A 25,039-nucleotide genomic window follows, 5' to 3' on the forward strand; every position below is an offset into this window, starting at 1 on the left:
AAGACAGGGGTGAATGGAGAAGGGTTGTATATGGATGATGTTGTGATGCATGAGGTGGAATGGGTGGGGGGATGGGGGGTGAGGTAGTATGTGTGAGCAAAATTTGACGCAGCCCGAAGGGATTTCTCCCCGTCTTCTTTTATGCATGGGGGACGGAGAGCGGGGGTCGCCAATTTAATGAAGTGGCCTTGCTGTGGATGTGCTGTGTCTTGCAACACTGCTTCTGACCCAGGGCAGTGGACAAGGTGCAGGGATGACCCATCATCTGGGAGGTGCTAAGATGAGAGGGAGGGTGGAGGCGTGTGGAGTGTATTCAGGGAAATGGGTGGGAATGTTTTTATGCTTTTTCCTTTGTGGCTACCTCCCTTGTAAGGGGGAAAAAGCCTTGGTATATGTATGTATGTATGTTTATGAATCTGGGTGTGCTAACGTCATCATTCTTTTCCACACTTTTGTAATTAGCTTGCACTGTATGTGGACTGTGTTATATATAGTTTGCTTTTGTCTTGCCTGGTCATTTCTTCTCAATTGCTTGGTGGGATCACTGAGTGGTGTTGGCTGAGCAATGTAATGGTGTATTGTAGCATTGTGCATTTGCTGTATATTATACATACTTGTAGCATTGTATATTGTTGTATATTGTACATGTGTGTTGTTAGGAGGCATGCTTCATAAGGGTGTCATCCACTCATCCCAATCCCCATATAATGCTTCTTTTGTAAAGAAGGACAAAACAATATGGTTGTCTCAACTTTCGAAAGCTAAACAAAAACTTGGTAGATGATATGTTCCCACTTCCCCATATCAACTCGATCTTCCGAAGTCTCAGTGTCAGCATCATATTTTCCTTATTGGATCTTAAACGAGGGTATCTCCAGATCCCGCTGGTGGAGAGCAGCTGTGAGAAAACTGCATCCTCGATGCCAGAGGGTCACTATGGGTTCACATCTCTTCCCTTTGGGTTGAAAGACGCCCCATCATGCTTTCAGCGAGTGATTAATCAGGTACTGATGGGGCTGTTAGGGATTAGCACGATGGTGTACATGGACAGTGTCATTGTTCTGGAAACCACTTGGGACAACCACCTCAAGAACCTTGAGGACATCCTTCAGAGGTTACAGGAGTCAGGTTTCTCCTTGAGGCTGGAGATGTCATTTCTTCCAGAAAGAAGATGGGATCAAGCCTCAACCAGAGAAGGTTCGAGCCATCAAGGTTCTCCCGCAGCCAGCACATCATAAAGAACTGCTCTCATTTGTGGGATTAGCAGGGTACTGTAGGAAATTCATCCCAAATTTTGCCGAGATTTCATGACCTCTAGCAGATATGACGAAGGGTGACTTGGCTAGGAAACGTGAGGATTGCGAGCTTGGTCCATGGACATCTGCTCAGGTGGATGCATTTGAGTTCCTCAAGTCCCATTTGTCCTCCACGGTGGTCCTCCCCTACCCCAAATTTGCAAAACCTTTTTTACTATTGATGCCAGTGCATCTATGTTTGGGGGCATGCTTCAGCAGGAGGACGAGGGAGGTAGGATGGCTACTCTCCTATTTCAGTCGCACTCTGAATGAGCACAACAGACGGTATAGTGCTGTTGAAAGAGAAGTGTTAGTGGCGGTTTACGGTCTCACAGTAAATCACCTTCTAATCATGGGATACCCTGTTAGACTATTGAATGATCACAGGCCTTTGGTCTGGCTCTTTACTGCTAAAGGCACAAACACTTGGATTATCCAGTGGCAAATGGCGATCGCTGATTTTAATCTCGATGTCAATTATATCCTGGGGAAATTAAACATCATCGCTGACATGCTGTCTAGAATATGGGGAGCTGACCAACCTACAGACAATTTCATAGTGTTGGCCATAACCATGGGTAGCCAAGGAAACTTGAGCATTGAGGAGGACCCCATCCAATGGGACTAGTGATCCGAAAGGAACAGGATGACTGTGCAAATTATCTCAAAGGAGCCACAACAGTAGAGTCCAAGGTTCCTCGCTTAAGAGTACCAATCAAGGAGTTTTGGCTCCTCAACGGGCTCTTATACCACTCGTGCAGAAAAGCAAACCAGTTGGAAGAACTTCGCCTGGTATGCCCTGAGGGAGCAAAGACAGCGGCATTGCGTATTGCCCATTGTCTCCCAATAGCAGGTCATAGAGAAATTCAAGTCACTCTTGACTGGCTGCAGAAGTTTGCCTTTTGGCCAAAGATGTCAGAGGATGTAAAGGCATTTGTGAAGAATTGCAAAATTTGCATCACGTGCAAGCCCTCATATGATCTCCCAGCTCCACTCAGACAGTTTCCTGAAGTGAAAAGTCTGTTCGAGAGAGTGCATGTTGATCTCACAGGACCATTTGCCACCACTTAAGATGGTGTGAAGTACATACAGTGGTGGCTGTGCCCATAAGTTCCAAAGAAGTGCAGACTGTAGCTTGGGCTTTCATCACCCATGTACTATCTATACATGGCACCCTTAGGTAAGTGATCTCAGATGGGGGAAGGGAGTTCATGAATGAAATGATCAAGGTGGTGTTGGAAATGGCAAACATCAAACACCACACTATAACACTGTATCACCCGTCAAGCAACGGAATAGTCAAGAGGGTAAATGGGACCATCATTAGAATCCTATGGTCCCTTGTCTAGGACAACCAGACAGGTTGGGATCAAATGCTCCCTCTGGTGGTATTGACCTACAACTCTGCTTACCACAGGGTTCTGTAAGATTACCTGCATTGCCTTCTTTTTCACTGTGACCCCGTTCTACCTGTTACTGAGTTCACAAAGCCAAGCACCTCTTGGTACAATGTTGACAATATGGCAGCCAAAACCATGGCCATAGCTAATACCTGCTTCGAGTGTTGTCAAAAGTTCCTCAAAGCAGCGACAGTAGACACACATATAAGGAGACCAAGGGCAAGAATAAAGCAGATTGCCCTAGGTGACACTGTATGTCACCACCAGACCCAGGCAAGGGTTGGCAAAGAAACTCCAGCCTTTGTACCAGGGCCCTTATAGAGTGATTGAAAGGGTTAGTGACGTCATCTACCGCATTAAGCTTATCCGCTCAGCACGAGAGTTCTGTGTCCTCACAGACAGGATCAAACAATAGGGAAACCTACATAGGCATCATCATATGGAAGGGATTAAGTGTTTTTTGGGGAGGAGGGGGTGTATAGTTAGGGGTGAGTCTAAACCTGACAGGTTCTCATTCATTCCATTTGGTTCTGATGGAATTGAAAGGTTTAGGAACTTTATATAGGGTATGGTGTTGGTGTGTATAGTTGATATAGGGCAGCGTTTCCCAACTTAGGGTGCTAAAATCAATCATAGGGGGTGCTGGGAAGTGATGCACACAAAAATTACATTGATATATCAATCATTGATTACCTAGTTGTGCACATTTGACTTTTCCCATGCTATTTTATTTTTCTAGGGTGTTCTTATTTCTTCTACAAACAGTATTGTCAATTTGTTTCAGTTCTAAGGAATCAAGAAATCGTCAAGCAGTACACTTCACTTTATTTTATCCTTCTAATAACAAGATAGGGGTGCTGGACTGCTTAGACATGACAACAGGGGGTGCTATGGTTGGGTAGGATGGGTTTCTGCTTTTACTTCCACTTTTGAGGCTGTGAGTGCTCTGATGGGTTTTGCGAGTGGGGAGATTTACATAAGTTATTTGGAGAATGAATGGTTTGTTGGCACTTTTGGGGTTAATTGTAGAATTCTCTCTCCACAATGGTCAACTGTAGAATCTCCACCCCAACTACAATTAACTGTAAGCTCTTCATTCTAACATAGGCTAGGTTAGGTTTGGTTTGGTTTGGTTCAGTTAGGTTGGGTTATGTAACAGGGGCCATAATCAGCTGTAGAATGTTAGGTTAGGTCAGGTTATGTTATGTATCATGAGCCATAATTAACTAGAATGTCCACCCCAGCAACACTCAGTTGTACAATCTTCACTCCAAGTGTGTGTGTGTGTGTGTGAATAGATGGGATTCTACACTTACACTGGGAAGTTCACTGGTGTGTAGTTGATGTATTCTGTTGCGTCTTCTACAGTTTTTCTTGGAGAGCTGAGTCAGTCCTTCAGTTGAGGAGGTTTCAGGTGTTGGGGTGGGTGAGGGGAGTGGGTGTATGGGTTGTGGTGGACTAGAGGGATTGTTGGTTGTGTAGGAGGTTCTTGTACTTGAGATGGGGAAAGGGTGAGGGGTTGAATTGGGTGTTTTAGGGGTACAGGTGAGGGGGTGTAGGAGTTCTTATACCATGTGGGTGTGGTCATTCAGGTGGAATTATTGGGAAGAATTTGTCTGAACTTGGCATTTCTACATGTATGGCTCCAGGTTTGATAATCCTGGATTGCACTTGTCTTGGGCCTCTCTTTAGTTGATGCATTCTATACCTTTGAGATAGAAGAATTCCTTTTCATACATACATATACCAAAGGCTTTCCCCTTACACGGGGGATAGCCAAAAAGAAAAAGGCATAGAAACCACTCCCACTCAATCCATTTCCTATATATTCCACACCCCTCCTTCACTCTTATCTTGGCACCTCCTGGATGACGGGTCATCCCTGCATCCTGTCCACTGCCCTGGGTCAGAAGCAGTGTTGCAAGACACAGCACATCCACAGCAAGGCCACTTCAGAAATTCAGCTACCCCCCTCTCTGTCCCCTCATGCAGAAAAGGAGAAGACGGGGAGAAATCCCTTTGGGCTGCGTCAAATTTTTCTCATACATACTTCCTCACCCCCCATCCCCCACCCACTACCCCTTATGTATCACAGCATCATCTATACACAACCCTTCTCCATTCACCCCTGTCTTCTGTCCTCTCCCGTCCTTCCTCAACAGACATTCCTCTCTTTTGTAAAGCCCCTTTCACCCCATCCATCCATCTCATCCTAGGATGCCCCATCATATTCACTCCTACCACCTCTGCCTTCCACACTTCTTTTACTAGTCTTTCTTCACTCATTCTTTCCATGTGTCCAAACCATCCTAATACTCTTTCATCAACCCTATCTCCCAGCTCCCTTTTCACCTCTGTTCTCCTCCTCACCTCCTCATTTCTCACTCTATCTAGCCTAGTAACATACATACATATACCAAAGGCTTTTTCCCCCTTATGCAGGGGGTAGCCAAAAAGAAAAAGGCATAGAAACCACTCCCATCCATTCCATCCCCTACATATTCCACTCCCCTCCATCCTCCTCCCTCCCTCTCATCTTGGCACCTGGAATTCCTTTTCAAATTAGCATTTTATACATTTTAAGGGTACTGCAGGGAGATCTTGGTTGCAATACATACATATGAGCATGGGGTACCATGTACTGATGCCCTGCACTTGACACGAAGTGCCAGCACCTCTATATAAAGGTGACAGTGTTAAAGGGATTTGAAATAAGTGGTGGGGATACGATGCCTCGCACATCTGTCCGTGGGACCTTTTTGTGCAGGTTCCTATTGTTAGTTCTTTAGTTTTCACATTCTCTTCATAAAACTGCTCGTCTTCAATTGTCCTCTTATTGGCCCTTTTCTCTCATTGTCGTTGTTTCAAGCTTTCATTTTTCTTTCAACATCTAATACTCACTTTACCTCCCTCTTTTTTACATTGCTGATCCTAAAGTGAATAAAGATTCAGTTTAGCATCACAAAAATCCCCTCTAAAAGTTAGACCAGTGCCTCCATACACAGGACTTTGAAACATGTGAGTTTGATGAAGTACATCCTTACTATGTACTTCCCAACTAAACCATGAACAGTCTCCTCTCCCGATCTCTTGGCCAAGTAGTGACACACTAATCTGGTCAGCCAGTAGCCATCCTAGCAGAATAAAAGTATGTAAAATATGCTCACAAGACGATTTTGTACCAAATCATACTAAGGGTGCCCTTCCCAGACTTATTCCACATAAAGAATAAATTAAACAACATGCATTAATTTATTTTTTATTACGGCACTTTAAAGACATGATTAATTGTGTACGACATTTTTTCATTACTGCATATATATTACACATGTACAGTGGCATTCAACAAGGAAAGGCAGAGAAAGGAGGGGAGGGGAGGGGGCTTTGGAAATACAACACAGTAGCTTTCCTTTGTGAAATGACCGTAACACGTAAACATAAAAGTGGTCATGATTAATATCAGTTAAATTGTGGATACATAAAATTTTAATCTCCTGGAAAAGTACCTAAAACTGTGAAGATGAGAAGATGCAGAAGAGGGAGACCAAAACATCTTGCGTCTCTTTGCATCTTGGCATCAAGTGAACCTTTTCCTACAAAGACTGTTGCCTGGGTTTGAACAATGGCAGCTTTCAAGTGGAACTGCACTATAGTCAGTTCATTTATAGTAAATTCACTTTCATTTGATGCACAGACTAAGCCCGCATGTGACTAGAGTCTGCAGCTCTAAATTTCATTATCATATTGCTTGACTAAAGTATTCAGCAATAAAATCAAGTCTTGAAGAAAGAGCCAAACCTAATTACATAAACTAAAGCAATTTTCTTTTAATACAATGATTTGAACAAAGTAAAATTCATGCAGAAGCTGAAGGGTTGGCATCATTTCATGCAAGCAAACATTGTGTGTACACAGTCAACTGTCAACATTACATACATTAAATCAGTAACTTTCTTTTATATAAAAAGGAGAAGAAAAAAAGCAAGACCTATACAAAGTGATAGATTAGAAAGCAAGAGAAAGTAAGGACTATATACAAATTTCTCAAACAAAGATTATGTATATTATATCACATAGAATGACTTCAAAATATATGAAAATGCTAGCTACTGTACAATAGATCTAACAGCATTGAGGGCTATATCACAATAAAGCTCCTTTCCCACATTACAGGTCATCTCATGTGGGCAATTTAGGGGTCCTTAGAGGCCATCAGTTTCCTTGTGGCAAACTGAGGGAATTGTCAAAATTCTAAACAGTGCTATGGGTTTAGCCGAGTCCCTATATATAGTTTCAAGTACCACAATATAAATATTTCCATGTAGGAGTTCCCCCTGGAAATTGCCCACAGGTGAGAGGCCTCTTGGGTACCACTTAAGTCTTTGGAACAAATCACTTGGGAGGCAGCAGCATTTCGATTGACGGCTAAGGTCTAGCAACCATTACTAATGAACGCTTGCTTGTGTCACGCACGTAAAATGTGTTGTGTGGAGTGAGCTGGCCGTGTCGTAAGTGCTGACACCCTAAGAGCTGACTTGATGAAGCAGTGCAGGTGATAGAAGGAAGGCACTCCTTGCTGCAAGCAGTGCTACTGGCTTCCTTCTGTGCATGCAGGAAGGAAGGAGGGAGGGAAGGAAGGCACTGCCTGCTGCTGCTGGTGTAGACATTGTAACTGGGGGGCTACAATGCAGCCATTCATGTCTTGGTCTGATATGATTATCCATCATCAGGACATATGAACCTTTAGTCCATAAAGTGATACCTCACTATAAACATGTGTTTATTCTTACAAAGTGTAAAGTTCATTATAAATATATATTTCTATATATATATATATAACATCTTTCCCCTTTAATTTTTTTTTGTGTTTTTTAATCTTATTTTATTTTATTTTCATTCATCCTTGCCAACCATGAGGAAACCCTTACAAGGGCACAGTTTGGGACTGACTACAAACTAGACTGTTGCCATAGCAACAGCCCCTTAGGCTGGTCAGGGCACACCATACGTCCACACACTAGTTAACCATTTCCAAAGCTAGGGAGCTTCACTAAAACTCTGCTTTTGGCTCTTATGGATTGAAACACTTCCACACCCTCATCACCCTTAGCACTACCAAGGCAACTCAAACATCACCGTTACTTGACAGTATTTGCACAAGACTGCTAGCATGCATGCTCTTCTTGCCACACATTCTAGTTGGCCGTTAGTTCTCTCAAAGCTAGAGTGCAGGAACAAGAACAACATTGTAACCCTTTGTCCTGCTTTGGCCAGAGAAGTAATGTCAGGTGTGAATACGTTGTGACCTTAGTTTAAACGTAGTGCAAACAGTATCCTGGTTACACATTCAAGTCAGCCATCATCTTCCTGAAGTCTGAAAGTGTGTTGTAGTCTGGATCATCATCATTGGCATCAGCATTGCGTTGGTTGTGGTCGTCAGTGGTGAAGGTGGGATTGTAGCGGCTGAGAGAAAGTGGACACGGCAGGAGTTCTGGCATGACAGAATGATGTGTGATTAAAGCCGTCAGCGTGCAGAACTCCTTTGTGAAGCCCTGGAAAGGAAGAGTAATATGATGAGAGTTTTGCCTTAACTTGAATAATTAAGCAAATGAATAGATTAAAAAAAAAATACATATGTATATACATAAAATGAAATACACTCACAGCCAAAGATGTGGCTTGGGAAAAATGGAGAAAGAAACAAAGCAATAAAACAAAAAAAGCTTACAAACAAGCTAGGAATGACTACATTGATAGAAGAGATGTCCTGATTAAAGATGGATGGGAGGGCTTTAAAAGGTCATGGAAATAAATTAAGAAAGACCACATGTTGAAAGGATGTGAAGATATACAGCTTTCCATATGTATAAATATGTGGAAGAGGTTAGGTGATATAGCCCAAACTCAAACAATACACATCACAGACTCCCCCTATTGGGAGGCTAGGATGGTGCCCCTTACAGAGGACTTTGTAGTGTGGAATTCAATGAACCATGCCCTTAGTTCAACTTTGTTGGTGGCAGGGTTCAAACCACCATCCCCTTAACCTCTGTTGCAAGTAACAACAGCCAGTGGGTTAAGCCATGTGCAAAGTAACTACAAACACATTTAAACTCCTGCCTTCTTTAAGTTCCTAAATTCTGCCCCCATACAATGTCAGGCATAATTAACCTAGGATGAGGTGGATGGATGGGGTGAAGGGGGCTTTGGGGAAGAGGGGAATGTCTGTTGAGGAAGGATGGGAGAGGACAGAAGACAGGGGTGAATGGAGAATGGTTGTATATGGATGATGTTGTGATGCATGAGGTGGAATGGGCGGGGGGATGGGGGGTGAGGTAGTACATGTGAGCAAAATTTGACGCAGCCCGAAGGGATTTCTCCCCGTATTCTCCTTTTATGCATGGGGGGACGGAGAGGGGGGGTCGCCGATTTAATGAAGCGGCCTTGCTGTGGATGTGCTGTGTCTGGCGACACTGTTTCTGACCCAGGGCAGTGGAAAAGGTGCAGGGATGACCCGTCATCCAGGAGGTGCTAAGATAAGAGGGAGGGTGGAGGGGTGTGGAGTGTATTCTGGGATGGAATGGGTGGGAATGATTTTATGCCTTTTCCTTTTTGGCTACCTCCCTTGTAAGGGGGAAAAAGCCTTGGTATATGTATGTATATAAGTCTTGTCTTTGCATGAAAGATATAGATTAAGTTGGAACTACATGAATTTGAGTCAAGGTATGTTAAGAATATTAGAGAATACAATTAGGTAAATACACACAAACACACACACACACATGGGACCAATAACACGGAGTCTAGATGTAATGGTCCTGCAAGTTGAACAATAAAGCTACTTGTTTTCAAGACCTCTCAACCTTCTCACCTTCATCAGGAGGTGCAGCTCTAAGCATTTGGAACTTGGACTTTGTACTGGGCCTAATATCGCTATCAATTTCAAATGTACACCTGACCCCTGACTTGATAAAAGACAACCTGTCACCTGACAGACATATCAGCAGGATTGTGGGAGAGACATATGAACTACTGCAGAAGATTAAAGTGGTGTTCCATTACATGGATAAAGAGGTGATGAAAAAACTCATCGAAACCCTGATATATCCAAGACTGGAATATGCATCAGTAGTATGGTACCCACATGGAGTGAAGGATATAAGCAAGATTTAGAGAATACAAAGGGTAGCAACCAAACTGCTCCCCAGTCTGGCAGATAAATCATATGAGGAAAGACTAAAAGTACTGAGTCTACCAACTTTGAAAGATCAAAGAGAAAGAGGTTACATGATTAGTGTTCAGGTCACTAATGAGGATAAATTGCACTGGTAGAAGAGATCTCCTGATTAAAGATGGGAGGGCTTTAAGAGATCACGGAAGTAAATTAAGAAGACCACATGTTGAAAGGATGTGAAGAAAAATCTTCAAATCTAAATATGATAATTGGAAATCAAAGATATAGATTAAGTTGGAAGCATACATGAATTTGAGTAGGTATGTTAAAAAATTAGAGACTAAGAGATGGGACCCAGTGAGCATTGCTCCTTTCTTGTATACTACAATTAGGTAGATACAATTGGGTAAATACACAAACATTCATACACCAAAAGGTTTGGTATATGTATGTATGTTTATCTTGAAGGTTCTGGGTCTTCCACAAGAGACCAGACTTCAAACTGTATTCTGTGTAAGTGTCTTAGATGATGAGATGGTTGTCAAAATTGTTCCCACTTAAATACACACACCAAAAGACCCTTTCACCCATTCAACACCCACTTGCTGCCCCTTTCATCTTATTTCCTTGTGAATGACAGGTTATCTCTGTCCCCTGCCCACTGCCTTGGCCAGAAGCAATACAGCATAACACAGTATCTCCAAAGCAGGGCTTGACAGCTGAAGCCGATTTATCCTCATTTCATTACATAGCATAGTGACCCTCCCCTTCATCCTCTTAAGAATTTACAGAGCAGATGAGAGGAAATCCCTTTGGGCCACATCAGTTTATTATCCATTTACAACCACTCACCACTCACACTTGTCTCTTGCCCTCTCCTTTCCCTGCTCAATAGACAAGGCTCCTTTCACCACCCCCACCATCCATCCCATTCTTCCACCCCTGAACCTCATTCTATCTATCTCTGCTTTCCACACTACTGTTGCTAGTCTTTCCTTACTCATTTTCCATAAGCCTAAACCATCCCAGTATTCTTTCACCATTCATGTCTGCCAGCTCCCATTACATCCCTACTCTCCTCCTCACATCCTCATTTCTCACTGTTTTTGTATACATCACCATACTTCTTAAAACACTTCATCTCACTCATTTAGGCTTCTTTCTCCCTTCTCTGAATTCCAAGTCTCTGGCCCATATAGTGTCATGGACACAATCACCCCTTTGTCTTCGTCCTGAGATACCTATTTCTCATGATGCTTTCCATGCTGTTGATGTGCTGTGTCTTGCGACACTGCTTCTGGCCCAGGGCAGTGGACAGGATGCAGGGATGACCCCTCACCCAGGAGGTGCCAAGATAAGAGGGTAGAGGGGAGTGGAGTGTTAATGTAAATAATAATAAATAAAATGCATAAATAAATGCATAGGCTTAAGAACTGTTGTCAACCATTGTGGGGCTGTGGGTTTTCCACTTTACGAAGTTCAAGTTAAATTATTACTATTACTGTACATATAATAATGCTTGAGTACTGTACCTTTATCTTGTAGCCTTTGTTAGTTTTGACGATGAGGTAGTGCGCAATGCCAGAAACCGCAAAGTCTCGTGGCACCCGCAAGCTAAGTGCGTAGCAGCCGGGTTTACTCGTCGACTCTCTCACCATGAAAGCGCCAACAGGCTCTTGACTCAGCACCTCCAGGGCAATCTCTCTGTTGGCCAAAGCTTTCACAGTTAAGGACACTGCATACATCATCAAAAATATCATGGAGGGATGGTACATGGACCATTTCAGGGTCAATCTTTGTGTGTAAACTTTAGGGAAAATTAAAAGTGCTAGTAAAAAAGTATAACTGAAAAACAACCCAGAGGCATATATAACTTTAAACAACCCTTTGCATCTTTTTTAGCATCTTCATGTCAAAATAGTAGGTTTAATACTCAAAGGACCCTGGACAGCATAAGAACTAGGGCAGGGCTTGGGGTCAGTCAGAATACCACTTATGTACTCCCTGCAAGTCAGGCATACTAAAAGTTAAAACTCATTGAAAGATAGCAACTTCACTCCTGGATAATTAATAATTTGCTGAAGAAAAGTCATGGAAGGATCAAGTACCTCACTCACTCACAGCCACCTCATTTTATAGGTAATGATGTACAAGTTTTTGATGATGATTGATATGGTTTAACGTCACAAACTCCTCCCATCGGAAGGCTAGGACGGTGCCCTTTACAGAGGACTTTGTAGCGTGGAATTTAGTGAACCATACCTTTGGTTCAACTTTGCCAATGGCAGGATTCGAACCACCATCCCCTCGACCTTTGCTGCAAGTAACAATGCCCTAACCCGCTCAGCCAGTTAATAGGTGAAAATATATTGGTATACTGCTAACAGTCCTTGGGGTACCAAAACACAATCTTCACATGAAGATTACCTCTGAAGGGAAGGGTGTTTAAAGCTATGGTCCCTAGCCACTGGGAATGAACACAAGAACAGAACTCAAAGCTGCAAGATAGTGCACTACAAAGAAATCACTTTGCAAAGGAACACTGTATATGTTACAGTAATTGAGAGGAATAGAATGTGGGCCTTTAAAAAAGAAAATAAATAAAATAACCAGTATACTACTACTCAGGTAATGGCTATAACAATCAAAATGTGGAAACTATAGGGTCAAAAATTGAAAAATAAAATCAGACTGTGACTGTACTTAAGGATACTACATGAAAATATATATAAACTAAAAAAAATAATTAACTACATGATTTGTTGCTAGACCTTGAACTACAAGTAGATACAGGATAGCAAGTACTACTCTGAAGTTGATGCAGTGACAGACTTGAGCAAAACTACTTCACAGGGAAAGCTTAATCCTTCTCTAGTCCTACCATTTAATATTTGGAGAAAAAAAAGCCTACTATTCAGCAGCAATTGAGAAGAAAATCTCTTCCAATTTAAAGGAGCATGAATAATTTATATATATATATATATATATATATATATATATATATATATATATATATATATATATATATATATATAAAAAGATCAACAATGGGTAAAATTATTTTCATTGCCATGACTTCTCCATCGATAGAAAACATCAGGTCCACACTAACAGTTTCCTCCCATACACTGTGAGCTTGTCTAAAGGGGTCCACATTTGTCAATGACCACACTTTACTCTTTCTTCTCTACAAAATTTGCCTCTCCTCACTCTGTTTACTGCCTTCCAATTTTTTGTTCTCCCTTAAGTATCTCCCTTAAGTGTAGCAGGAAAAGGTGGAGTGAAGGTGGAGGTAGAATGTAGATTGAGAGAAGCGAGTAAATGCCTTGGTGGTTTAAAGAGTGTAATGAGGAATAGACATTTGGGAATGGATGCGAAGAGGAGACTGTATGAAGGAGTGATTGTGCCAACAGCACTGTATGGGGCAGAAACGTGGAACATAAGAGAAGAAGAGAGAAGGAGTTTGAATGTGTTTGAGATGAGGTGTCTGAGAAGTATGGTGGGGGTTACTAGGCTGGATAGAGTGAGAAATGAGGAGGTGAGGAGGAGAACAGGGGTGAAAAAGGATTTGGGAGATAGGGTTGATGAAAGAATATTAGGATGGTTTGGACACATGGAAAGAATGAGTGAAGAAAGACTAGTAAAAGAGGTATGGAAGGCAGATGTGGAGGGAGTGAACATGAGGGGACGTCCTAGGATGAGGTGGATGGATGGGGTGAAGGGGGCTTTGGGGAAGAGGGGAATGTCTGTTGAGGAAGGAAGGGAGAGGACGGAAGACAGAGGTGAGTGGAGAATGGTTGTATATGGATGATGTTGTGAATGCATGAGGAGGAATGGGAGGGGGGGTGGTGGGTGGGGTAGTATGTGTGAGTAAATTTTGACACAGCCCGAAGGGATTTCTCCCCGTCCTCGCCTTATATGCAAAGGGGGACGGAGAGGGGGGGTCGCCGATTAAATGAAGTGGCCTTGCTGTGGGTGTACTGTGTCTTGCGACACTGGTTCTGACCCAGGGCAGTGGGCAGGGTGCAGGGATGACCCGTCATCCAGGAGGTGCTCAGATGAGAGGAAGGGTGGGAGGGGTGTGGAGTGTATTTAGGGATGAAATGGGTGGGAGTGATTTTATGCCTTTTTCTTTTTGGCTACCTCCCTTGGAAGGGGGAAAAAGCCTTGGTATATGTATGTATGTATCATCAAATGCCTACCCCACCACCTCAAATCTGTTTTTCTCTTGGTCTCCAATACTTTGTGTTTTGTTTCCACTCTTTACTCTACACCTCTCGTATGCTTTTTAATTTCTTCTTTGTGACCATTCCTAATATTCCCACTTTCTCCCACCACTCCCCTCATCTCTTCACCAAACCATTCACTGCCTTTCCTTGTATCAGGTAGAACAACTGAAATTCTATCTATCAACTGCTACATGAAATCTGGTTTATTCTTTGTTGTTCCATTTATACTTCTCAAAATCCACTAAGATCCTACTCACTTTTGGACTAGGTCTTCATATTCATTTTCTTGCAAAATTGACAAGCATCTTTCCTGTCATTTCTCCCACAACTCCAAACTTCTTGATCCACTATCATTCAATCAACTGCCCTGACTTTCTCTCTTGTAGGAGACCTGCATCCCCAAGAAAACTGGCCACAGTGATTGGTTCAGACCATGTCACTTGGTGAAGAGATTTTGTGTTGATGTCTAGAGAGGGTGAGTGTAGGTCAGTGAAGAATGAAAGGCTCTGTGTCTTCTTGGTAGAGTCTGCTTCTTTAGTACCAGTTGATGACCTGAACATGGTCGAACTAGTGTAATTCTTTCTTTAGTGATTTCTGGGAGAGTTGGGTTAAGAATAAAATTTGGCAGTCTATTGTGGAGTATTTTTTTTGTGTGATCTGAGGATGTACGTGTTTTTGTATAGCTCTTCTGTGGGGGTACTCTTGGCAAGTTATGGTAGATATCTAGAGTTGTTTTTCTGTTGTGTCCAGTGGACTGTGTTTGTGTAATATGGTTGGTATATGGTGCATATATAACACTTCTTCATGCTCTAAAGTTGCTCTTGAGACAGTTTTGTGCAAATTTATCTAATATGTTCAACTGAGGTATGACTATTGGCATGGCAATGCCTAATGCATTTATATAGGTACTGACTGGTAACTCAGTTATGGTCTTCCAAATGACCATCAGAGAAAATCGCCCACCTTCAAAACCCATCAACATCCTCACCTCTGCCAAGAGATGCAACCCTGAGGCAGTGAGACTTTGGTCTGTGCCCACAATTTCTCTTTACCAATTTTATTAATCTTTCCTTTCTTTTCCCACGTACGATCTGACAACTGGTGTCTGCTCCCCTCCCACTCTACCTCTTAGCAGCTGGTGATACAGACAGACCCACGTTAATACAACACAGACAGCATTTCAAAGTTTCTCCCAGAAAATTTATGGAAAGACCTGAGGACTGTTACTTGCTGCTGTGAGCCTGCAGGTTTCCAGTCTGTTAAACTCTTGGTATTATTATTATTATATCTACAAGTAATTCGCTTATCTGTTGGTTGTGGGTATCCCTACTAGCAGTGAAATTATACAACTTAATAAAAAGACATTTCTTTCTACAAGGTATATTTGAAATTAATAACTGTGGAAGAGATTTCTATCTAAGATGCTCAAACCTAAGATATTATCCAAAATGAAGTCATTAAAATAAGCAGCCTCTTTATAAGTACGAAACTTGTTTATTTCAAGTGCAAGGTCCATTTCACACACAGTTTTAACTTGTATTTTGGTCTGGTTAGGCAGTTTGAAATGACAAAATCAACACTGGGCTCCTTTTCACTCCATCACTCAGACTGTCTGTTCTGGCAAAACTTTTAGCTAAAGCTGTACATGTAAAACAGGTCTTACAACAACTATCTTCTGCACCTAATATCCTTTTCTATAGGCAATACAATTCTGCACCCTGTGAAGAAGTTATACTCTTGGGACAAGTGGAACTCACTTTGCATACCTTGGGATTCCTGCCTGGAACCACGCTGCCGTCCTTAGGTGAGGCTCTTCAGGGGGTGTTAGGGAGTCGGACCTCTCCGGGAGGGGAGGTGGCGTACATGACCGTGTCGAGGAGGTCGTGGAAACGTCAAGTGGGCCGCCCACGACTCCTGACGATGTGCTCGAACTCACGGATATTTGGGAAATTCGCTTGAACTTTATGTCGTCCACAGCTAATCGACTGGAAAAAAAAGTTGATCAATTAGCAAAGCGAAGCCACAATATGATTTACCAAAGGAATCTATTACTGAATTGCTTTATGTAAAGTTAACAGTAAGTAGGCAGTGGGCGAGATGCAGGGATGACCCGTCATCCAGGATGTGCCAAGATAAGGAGGGAAAAGGGTGGAGGGGAGTGGAGTATGTTAGGGATGGAGTGGGTGGGAGTGGTTTTATGCCTTTGTTTTTTGGCTACCTCCCTTGTAAGGGGGAAGAAACCTTTGGTATATGTATGTAACAGTAAGTACCATTACTAGTCCATAAATAAGTATCAAACATAGGATAATGGTATATACCACCTCCTCCTGGCTTATACTGTAGTGACAATTGCTGCTTCACGTTTTGGTGACTAGAAACTTGCATACATATACCAAAGGCTTTTTTCCCCCTTATAAGGGAGGTAGCCAAAAAAAACAAAGGCATAAAAACCACTCCCACCCATTCCATCCCTATCACACTCCACTCCCCTCCACCCTATTCCCTCCCTCTTATCTCGGCACCTCCTGGATGACGGGTCATCCCTGCATCTCGCCCACCCGTCATATCTGGCAATGGTTTTGGGCTCTTCCATAGATCTCTCTGGGAAGAAATATTCAACTGATGTCATTGTTGTACTGGTGTGGGACTGTTTCTGTTGCACCAGCTTCTGGTACGAAGAAAGCAATCGCCTGTTCTCGGTTCTCCTTATGAGAAAAGGAGGAGGGAATAAAGTCGAAGTCGAAAGAGTTTTTGGGTCTGGTCCAGAGACCGAGCCTCTCGGGGCTGCAACCCTAGGAAGAGGTGATGACACTAATGGGTTACCAGGGATGGCATCTAGTCTCATCAGGTTATTGTTACTCGCAGGCAGGAGCCTATGAAGGTTACCATCAAGTGGTGGTCCTGTGAAACGGACTATTGATTTACTAACAGGCTTCTTCCCCCTTATAAGGGAGGTAGACAGCCAAGGCATGCAGCTACCATCACCCATCCCACTCCCGCCCTTCACCCAGCATGCTAGACTATGTCGAAGCCCACCAGTGTCCCCCTGTCTGAGCGCCAATGCTTACCATTTGGACTCTACGTCGAGCGTCTCCTGCCCGTTGGCCGAAGTGTCGTCGCCTCGTTCGTTGACGTAACCCACCACCGAACTGCCGCCCCCCAACGACGTGGTTGTGGTGGTCGAGGATGAGGTGCTTCCCGAGGAGGAGCTCGTTGAGGACGAGGTGACACAAGAGGACGTGGAGGAAGAAGAGGAAGATGGCGGCGGCGGCGTCTGCGTGCTCGGAAGCGTCGCCGTGGTCGTGGTGGTCGAACTCGAAGAAGAGGAGGAGGTGGAGGTGGTGACGAGGGCATGGAGGTCGTCCTCCAGGCCAAGGGCGTTCTCGAGGGTGACGCTCAGCTTCTTGATAAGCGGAGGTTTGTCGCCCAGGCGCCTCGAACAGTTTAGTTCAGTCGGACTGCAACGGAAGAACAAGGTCATGAGCATGTCTTGGTGGCGGTGACGTCAACATAGGTCCCTTATGGGCCTTTTCATCTAACCCACTTTACCCCTAAAAATTAAAAAATGTATCATGGTCTGGTTGGCCTCCTCTTAACCCTGTAGCCAGGGCAGCTCCCCCCCCCCAAAAAAAAAAAAAAAAAAACTAGGTCGATGCCTTTACTCAGTTGCAGAACCGTAACGGCTGAGACAGATTTAAATATTTAAATATGCGACCGTTATAGGCTTTGCTGTGGGTCGAAGATCAAGGTGGAGAGCTGTGAAGCAAATCAGGGCGAGGAGTGGTGGGTGGGTTGGTGCTCGGTGGGGGAGTTGGGGAGTTGGGGAGTTGGGGTGGAGAGTGGGAGGTCTGGTGTGCAGTGGAGCGAGGTTTAATGCATCAGGGTACACACGCGCACACGTACACGCGTGTACACACACACACGTACCCCCCCCCAATACAACACAAAGGATTTAGAGACAGAGAAGAGAGAGGCAAGGGGGGGTTGTGGTCAACAGTAAATAAACATCAACATAGGCAGACTGTCCACATAGTGGTCAGTGGGATGAAAATTTTTTGTGGATTACCACTATCCTTGGAAAGTGAGAGATTGCATGGGGGGGGGGCAGGGGAGGGAGGGAGAGGAGGAGGAGGAGGGGGTAGGGGTGGAATGTGTCTCGTTGTGTGACTGGTCTTGAGGATCCTTCGCGATTGAAACACATGCTTCCATGCGAGTACATCTTTGTTTAGTTTCGTCCGCATTTATTCATTCATAAAACTGCGTTTACTACGAAAAGACAGAAAGAATGAGACTGACAGACAGACCGACCGACCGACAGACAGGCACAGAGAGAGGTTAGACAGACAGGTACAGGTAGAGAGAGACAGACAGACAGGGGATATGCAAACATGCAAAGCGATGTGTGGCCACAAAGCCAGACAGACAGGGGATATGCAAACATGCAAAGCGATGTGTGGCCACATTCGCTTTGGTTGTGCCTTAAGACCAGAAGCTCAGCGAGGAGGCAGACTGGTCAGGGTGTGTTGCAGGCTTGCTGAGCGAGGTATATCAGTGTACCAGATGTGCCTCAAGTCTAGAGTCGAGAGTGGAAGGTATGGCCGTTGCAGCATAACTAAGAACTCTTCTTCCTCCCCTCCTCCTCCTCCTTACCTGTTACTGGTGTCGCTGTCTGGGGTATGGAGGTCTCCAGCTCCGCTGCTTCCTTGCTCCAGCCCCGGTAACGTGACTGGCTTGATGCCTCGCATGACCCCAACATGACCCGTTCCTCCACCAGCGCCTCCGCCCGTAGGCTGAGCGGGACTCCCGGGGGTCCTCATGCTGCTGGCCGCGCTCGAGGACGAGCAGCACGAAGTCGAGGACGTGCAGGGTTGTGGGCTGTGGTCCCGTGACGAGATCGGGGTGTTCTGCTGAAGAAGGAGGCAGAAAATTGAGGGAGATGGAGTTAGTGTACGAAGGTTGGGTGATTCCTGAAGGGGTGGGGGTGGGGGGGCAAGAACAGGACTGACTGGGTACGTGTAAAGCTCTCGAGGAACCTGCGTCACTTCTTACTCCTCACTGTGGGGCAAAGGCAAGGAGTGGTACTGACATATGAGCTGCAGGAAGTGTCTGGAGGACGAACAAACGTTTGTCCAGGTTTATGTGAACATTAACTCGTTAATCTTTACTTTGTGGGTTTTGTGTATATCCAGTTTAACACACACCAGTCCTGTAATTGTCCGAATCGTGTGAAATAACCTAACACATATAATCATTACTATGATGGACATTATTGAGATCATTCAACAGGTTGCGTGAAACCATTCCATGGGGTGTAGCATGGTCTGAAGAAAACAGGTGGTGGTGGTAGCGCGTCCCGGCCGGAGCACGTGTTCTCACAAAAGCGAGCAACCCTCCTTACCTGCGCACAACTTGCCGTCTGGTTCTTCTCCTGCGCACTCGAGGCTTGACTGATGAGGTGCGCGTGTGGGAGGGCGTGCGGGTGTGCGTGGGCGTGTTTCGAGGGTATAAGGGTGTGAGGAAGAGCGGAGGGCGGGGGAGTAGTCGAGTGAGTGGGACCAAGAGTTCGGGACGAGGAAGACGAGGATGACGACGATGAAGAAGAGTGGTGGTGGATGTGTGGGTGCTGTGTGGTGGCGGCGTGGGTGTGTGTGGGTGCCGTGTGGGTGTGGTGGGTGTGGGTTAGCGCGTTGTGCGTCGCGTGGTGGTGTGCGTGGTGGGTAGGCGTGTGCAGGTGGTGTGTGGGCGTGTGGGTGTTGATCACATCGCGAAGGGCGGGACTAGCCTTCTGGAGATGAGCCGCGTACGCGAGTCTGAAGGCGTGGCCCACGATGCTGTTGAGTTCCTCCGCCTGCAAGAAGAAGAAGAAAATCATCTTAGTCAGGGATAAACTAGTTTCTGGATACGCCGTGGCCAGCGCAAATTGATCGAACCTAACAACAAACGCAGATCGCTTGGTCAAGAAGTCATACGGAATGTACTGATTATTATGATGTTATGCACTCAATTTCAATCACTCTCTCGGATATACACGCACACGAGAGAGAGAGAAGGAAAGAATTTTCACTTTTCGTAGAACACAGGATGGCAAAAGCTTCTACTTCGCAGGACGATTGTGGGAAACTAATTTTGGGACGAGACATGACGTAATGTCGATCTTGTGTTGGGCGTCGGCTTTCAATTGCGTTTGGAAATCCCCACCTGTATTGTCTTTATAAGGTCAACATTATAGTTCCCTTTGGGGTGGGGTAAATAAAAAAAAAATATTGCCAAATTCTTTTGGGGGAAACATCTGTGACTTTTGTTTGTTTGTAATTTGGACATTTATTAAATGTACGGCTGGCGATAGACAAAAACAAATAATGAGGGTTTTGAAAAAAATATAAAGTTATGTTCGTTTTATTCGTCCATTAGAGACAGGAAAAGTAGGAAGGAAAAGAAAAATGAAGAAGGCGAGGCAAAGAAGGGAGGAAAGCCAATTCACAGCATTAAACTTTAAACAGTTTCTATGGCTGTCGCTAGGTGATTTTATTCAGCTGCGTGGCTCTCGGACCGGTATTCTCGATTGTCTCCAATGGTATGAAGAGCTTCTCGGACGAATAAAATCATCTGACGCCAGCCAGAAAGAACAACCAAGATTCGGTTGGTCAGGTTAGGTTGCCATTGTTGTGGAAGTCGTTGAAAAAAAAAAAAAAAAAACAATGGCATGCTCCCCAGCGCGTACGGCGAGTAGTAACATTCATGTTTGTCTATTCATTTTTTTTCTCCCATGTTACATATTTGTGACAGTAATAACCCACATACAAATTTAAGCAACATATTTTAAGAATCCGAAACACGCTATGAATTTAAATCGTGGACGAAAGCTTACACAAACTCATGCTCGTGTTTACGTCAAAGGATGACGCCAAGCGATTTTTTTTTTTTTTTTCAGCTGAGAGGGGAGGACGACCCCAAGCACGGGGAGGGAAGGGACGCCCGAGTTACAAATCACTGGAATAATAATAATCAATAATAACAGTAAATGACAAATCTTGGTTACCAATCCAAAGAAGCAATATTTTTTCATTCGCGAAGCGTATAGATTTGTGTTGTTACCAGATACTGTCACTGTAAAATTCAAGCCTCGATCATTTCTTCTTGGAGAGATCATTGCAAGGCCCCGAGGACCATTGGCGACCACTGTGGGGCTGCGGGTTTCCTGTCGAGGAAGAACAAGACCACAATTCTCCTCGTGTCATGCTTCTTCGGGAAGGAAATGACGTCAGTACCTCTGGTGGGAACTGATAACGTCACTAAAAAACGTCTTCCCACGTTCTTGACCTTTGCGAAGAGTCTGTGTTGCCGGTCGACCACAGGGCATCCGGCCAACGACCGAGACAGCAGCACCAGAGTCTCGCGAAGTGCTACGACAACAACAATTGGCTCAGGAGCGTCTCCGGCGTCGCCTGGCAACGTCGTCGAAGTCTGTTGGTGTTCGGAGGATATTAGACGTCCTGCACGCGAGCTACCACGAACGCGGTGGTGGTAATCATGGCGGTGATAGTGGTGGTGTGTGCATTTTTCTACTGATAAACAGGAACAGAACTACACTTGTTGGCGTGTGTGTGTGTGTGCGTGTGTTTGTGTATGTGTGTGTGTGTGCGCGCGCGCGTGTATTTACCTAATTTTACCTAGTTGTATCTTGCGGGAGGAGAGCTATGCTCGTAGTGACCCGCTGTTGTATCTTGCCGTATCCTGTTCGCGCGCACGCGCACATGGAGAGGAGAAGGGGTCTTCTTACGTCTCGATTCCAATTCCAAGTCGGCGGCCAAGGTCATCAGGCGGACGCACAGGCGTGGGATGATCTTGTTGACGAAAGCCAGGACACCTCAACCTCGGCCTGGCGTCTCTCTCGCACTCGAGCACGACGTGAGCACTACTCGACTGAGCATACAGGGCAGTTCCAAATCTCCCCTCACGGCCATTTTATTTTTCTATTTCCTTATGATTAATTTATCTACCTGGCACTTTTGTAGCTCTGAAATATGTAGACAGTGTGTATTCACTTGGTCTTTGGATCACGTGTTGGACTCGTGATCGACAGCTATTTCCCTCCCGGAAGAGAGCTCAGAGCTGGTAGGTCCGATCTATGGGTAATGCTATGACCTTACACCCCCCCCCCAACTCCCCACCCACGAGTCAGAGTAACGACCCGAAGCGCAGCGGTACCGAAATAATTTCGGCCCTGGGCAGGATTCGAACCAAGTACTACGGGCACCACCATGCTAGCAGTTCAGCGCTCTACCAACTGCATGTGTATTTGTGTGTGCGTGTGTGTGTGTGTGTGTGTGCGTGTGTTTAACCTAATTGTAGTATGCAGGAAAGGAGGAACGCTCGTTAGGTCCAGTCACCTACTCATACCTAACCTTAAATTCATGTGTATTACCTAGTTGTATTATACGGGAAGGGAGCTATGCTCGTAGGGACCCGTCTTTGTATCTTTCATCATCAAGTTTGTTCTTAAATTCTTGAATAGTATTTGTACACACTGTTGCCTCATCCAATTTATTCCAAATATCCACCACTCTGTGAGGAAGGTTATTCTTTTTCAGATCTCTTCTATAACTATCCTTTTTATGTGTGTGTGTGTGTGTGTGTGTGTGTCTATTTCCATTCTTAGCTGCTATCATGCCATTAATATGATTACTTGTCTGTAATTACATCTACCCTTAGACTTGGAAAGATCAAGCCATCCCTTAGAAAACGGTGAGCGAGTTCGCCAAACAACGGAGCACCATGACTTTGGTATTTGATTAGCAATAACCAGCGCTTCTATCTTCTTCGTGGAGTCTCGGAGGTAGTAGAGGAGAGATTAAGGCCCTGTCAACACTAGCGGTTTGAACCACAGCGGTTCTATTACAGCGCAAGTCAATGGAGGCATTCACAAACAACCGTGCAGTTTTTCCTTGACTATGCGGTACCGCCGCGGTTTCCGTGCGGTTCAAATCGCTAATGTGAACAGGGGCTTAGGGAGGGTGGTAGAACGGAGGATTGGTAAAATAAGTATTGGTGCGTGGATCTGGTCCGAAGGGGTGCCACTGTAGTCCATAAGGTAATGCTTTCATAAAATTCATGCAGCAGTCGGTACCCGATACGGGAGGAGCGGGGGTTGGGGGGGGCGCTACGAGGGTGGTGGTAGTGGTGGTGTTGGTGATGATGGTAATGGTGATGATGGTAGTGGTGGTGATCAGGGCCCTGACAAGGGGAGGGGCAGGGGGGGGGGCAATGCCCCGGGGCGGCACGTTTTTTTTTTTGTTTTGTTTTTTGGGGGGGGGCACTTTTGGTGAAAAGAAGGTAAATCAAATTCCCCCTAATGTACTTATGCAGGATTTATTTATCATGAGTTGTGTGTAGGAATGATGTTTTGTGGATGAATGTTACATGTGAATCGTGCTAGTGACCATCAGATGTGGAAGGTGGTGGTAGTGGTGGTGTGTGTGTGGGGGGGGGGGCGGCACTTACCCATGTCGGGGCCCTGGTGGTGATATGGTGGTAGTGGTGGTGATGGTGGTAGTGGTGGTGGCAGGATAGTAGTTGGGAAGGACGGGGGGGGGGGGTAGAAAAGGTTTTACCAAAGGACTTGAATACTTTAACGTGGATTTCCGGCTAATATATAACACGTGTGTGTGTGTGCGCACGCGCGTGTGTATAGTCACCATATTGTATGTGTTCATGCAGAAACCACTGTTTTATTGTTTTATAATTACTATTATTATTTTCATGGGAATGTATATAATCTGAATGTTTTATGTACCTGTAACCTTCCACAGTTTTCTCATTTCTGTATAAATATTGTGTTCTATTTCTCTTTCTTGTACTCCGAAGATTTCGTAATAGACGAAAACGTTCAGTATTCCGTACTTTAATTTCCCTGTGGTTTCTGCATGACCATTTAGTCACGTGTTTTTTTTGTGTGATTATTTTCGCAATATTGTAAGTGCATAGACCCCTCTCCAAGTGTACCCTCCTCTCCCTCTCACCCGCTCCCCTCCACCTCATGACATAAGGTATGACGTCACGGCATCTTCAAGTCGTTCAACTGTTTTCATTTCATTTGCATCCCGCGCCCGAGTGAGAACCATGACAACAACACGCTGTCCTCAAACAAGTACGAAGTGTCTGGAGATTATGTCATCCTAAGAAAGAACATCAGCAACCAGGTTTGTCCTGATATGGTCGTCTTGACACAGTAAATTAAGGAATTACGGATATTAGTAGAGTAATATATCTACAGTAATTCTGTCCGCGCGCGCGCACACACACACACACACACACACACACACACACACACACACACACACACACACACACACACACACACACACACACACACACACACAGAGAGAGAGAGAGAGAGAGAGAGAGAGAGAGAGAGAGAGAGAGAGAGAGAGAGAGAGAGAGCCTTACTGGCTCAGGTCCATCATTCAATGGTGGAATAAAATCATTTGACATTAGCTTAAAAAAATCTATTGATTACATTTCCAATGTGACGCTAATATCGCTATGCTTCTTGCGACGTTCCTGCTCTTATTACCCGACCGAACTAAGAGTAAATAAATAAATAAATAAGCAAATTAATATCTCATGAAATACGCCAAAGTTTCCATTCAAAACCACTGCACTATCTGTCAACTTGTACGACAAATTGCCACACGCTGCCAGATATACGATGCCATTAAATTGGTCATTTTCATGGAATTCCTACGGGCGAGCTTCCAGCCTGGGCTACACGTGCAGTCGAGCCAACCTCACTGCCTTAAGCCCAACGCAAAGAAGGGCTCTGGAGAAGGGGCAAATCGGCCCTTCACCGATGTGTGGCGACATATCAGACAAGATTTTGATCCGAAAGTCTTCGGGAGGCTCACTGACTGAGCTCTCTATCTAGTGGCCAACCACGACCTC

The 25,039-nt window shown here is 44.6% G+C and overlaps 1 protein-coding gene across 6 annotated transcripts in view; it reads right to left on the reverse strand.

The window, feature by feature from the left end:
- Window positions 1-5,940: 5,940 nt before the first annotated feature.
- The window catches only part of LOC143036948 (uncharacterized), a 948,919-nt gene continuing 929,820 nt past the window's right edge, over window positions 5,941-25,039 (reverse strand). For 4 of the 6 annotated variants that reach the window (XM_076204983.1, XM_076204979.1, XM_076204984.1 and 1 more), the window contains 6 exons: window positions 19,497-19,946; window positions 18,749-19,005; window positions 17,167-17,556; window positions 15,856-16,083; window positions 11,402-11,573; window positions 5,941-8,247 (listed from right to left, as the gene is read on the reverse strand). In XM_076204983.1, the coding sequence (XP_076061098.1) occupies window positions 8,035-8,247; window positions 11,402-11,573; window positions 15,856-16,083; window positions 17,167-17,556; window positions 18,749-19,005; window positions 19,497-19,946 (1,710 nt within the window). In that variant the 3' untranslated portion in view covers window positions 5,941-8,034. The remainder of the gene's footprint in view (window positions 8,248-11,401; window positions 11,574-15,855; window positions 16,084-17,166; window positions 17,557-18,748; window positions 19,006-19,496; window positions 19,947-25,039) is intronic. The other 2 variants (XM_076204980.1, XM_076204981.1) reach the window with 2 other exon arrangements.

The sequence above is a fragment of the Oratosquilla oratoria genome, chromosome 21 (genome assembly GCF_046742065.1).
Source record: "Oratosquilla oratoria isolate Oo_2021 chromosome 21, ASM4674206v1, whole genome shotgun sequence".
NCBI lineage: Eukaryota > Metazoa > Arthropoda > Malacostraca > Stomatopoda > Squillidae > Oratosquilla > Oratosquilla oratoria.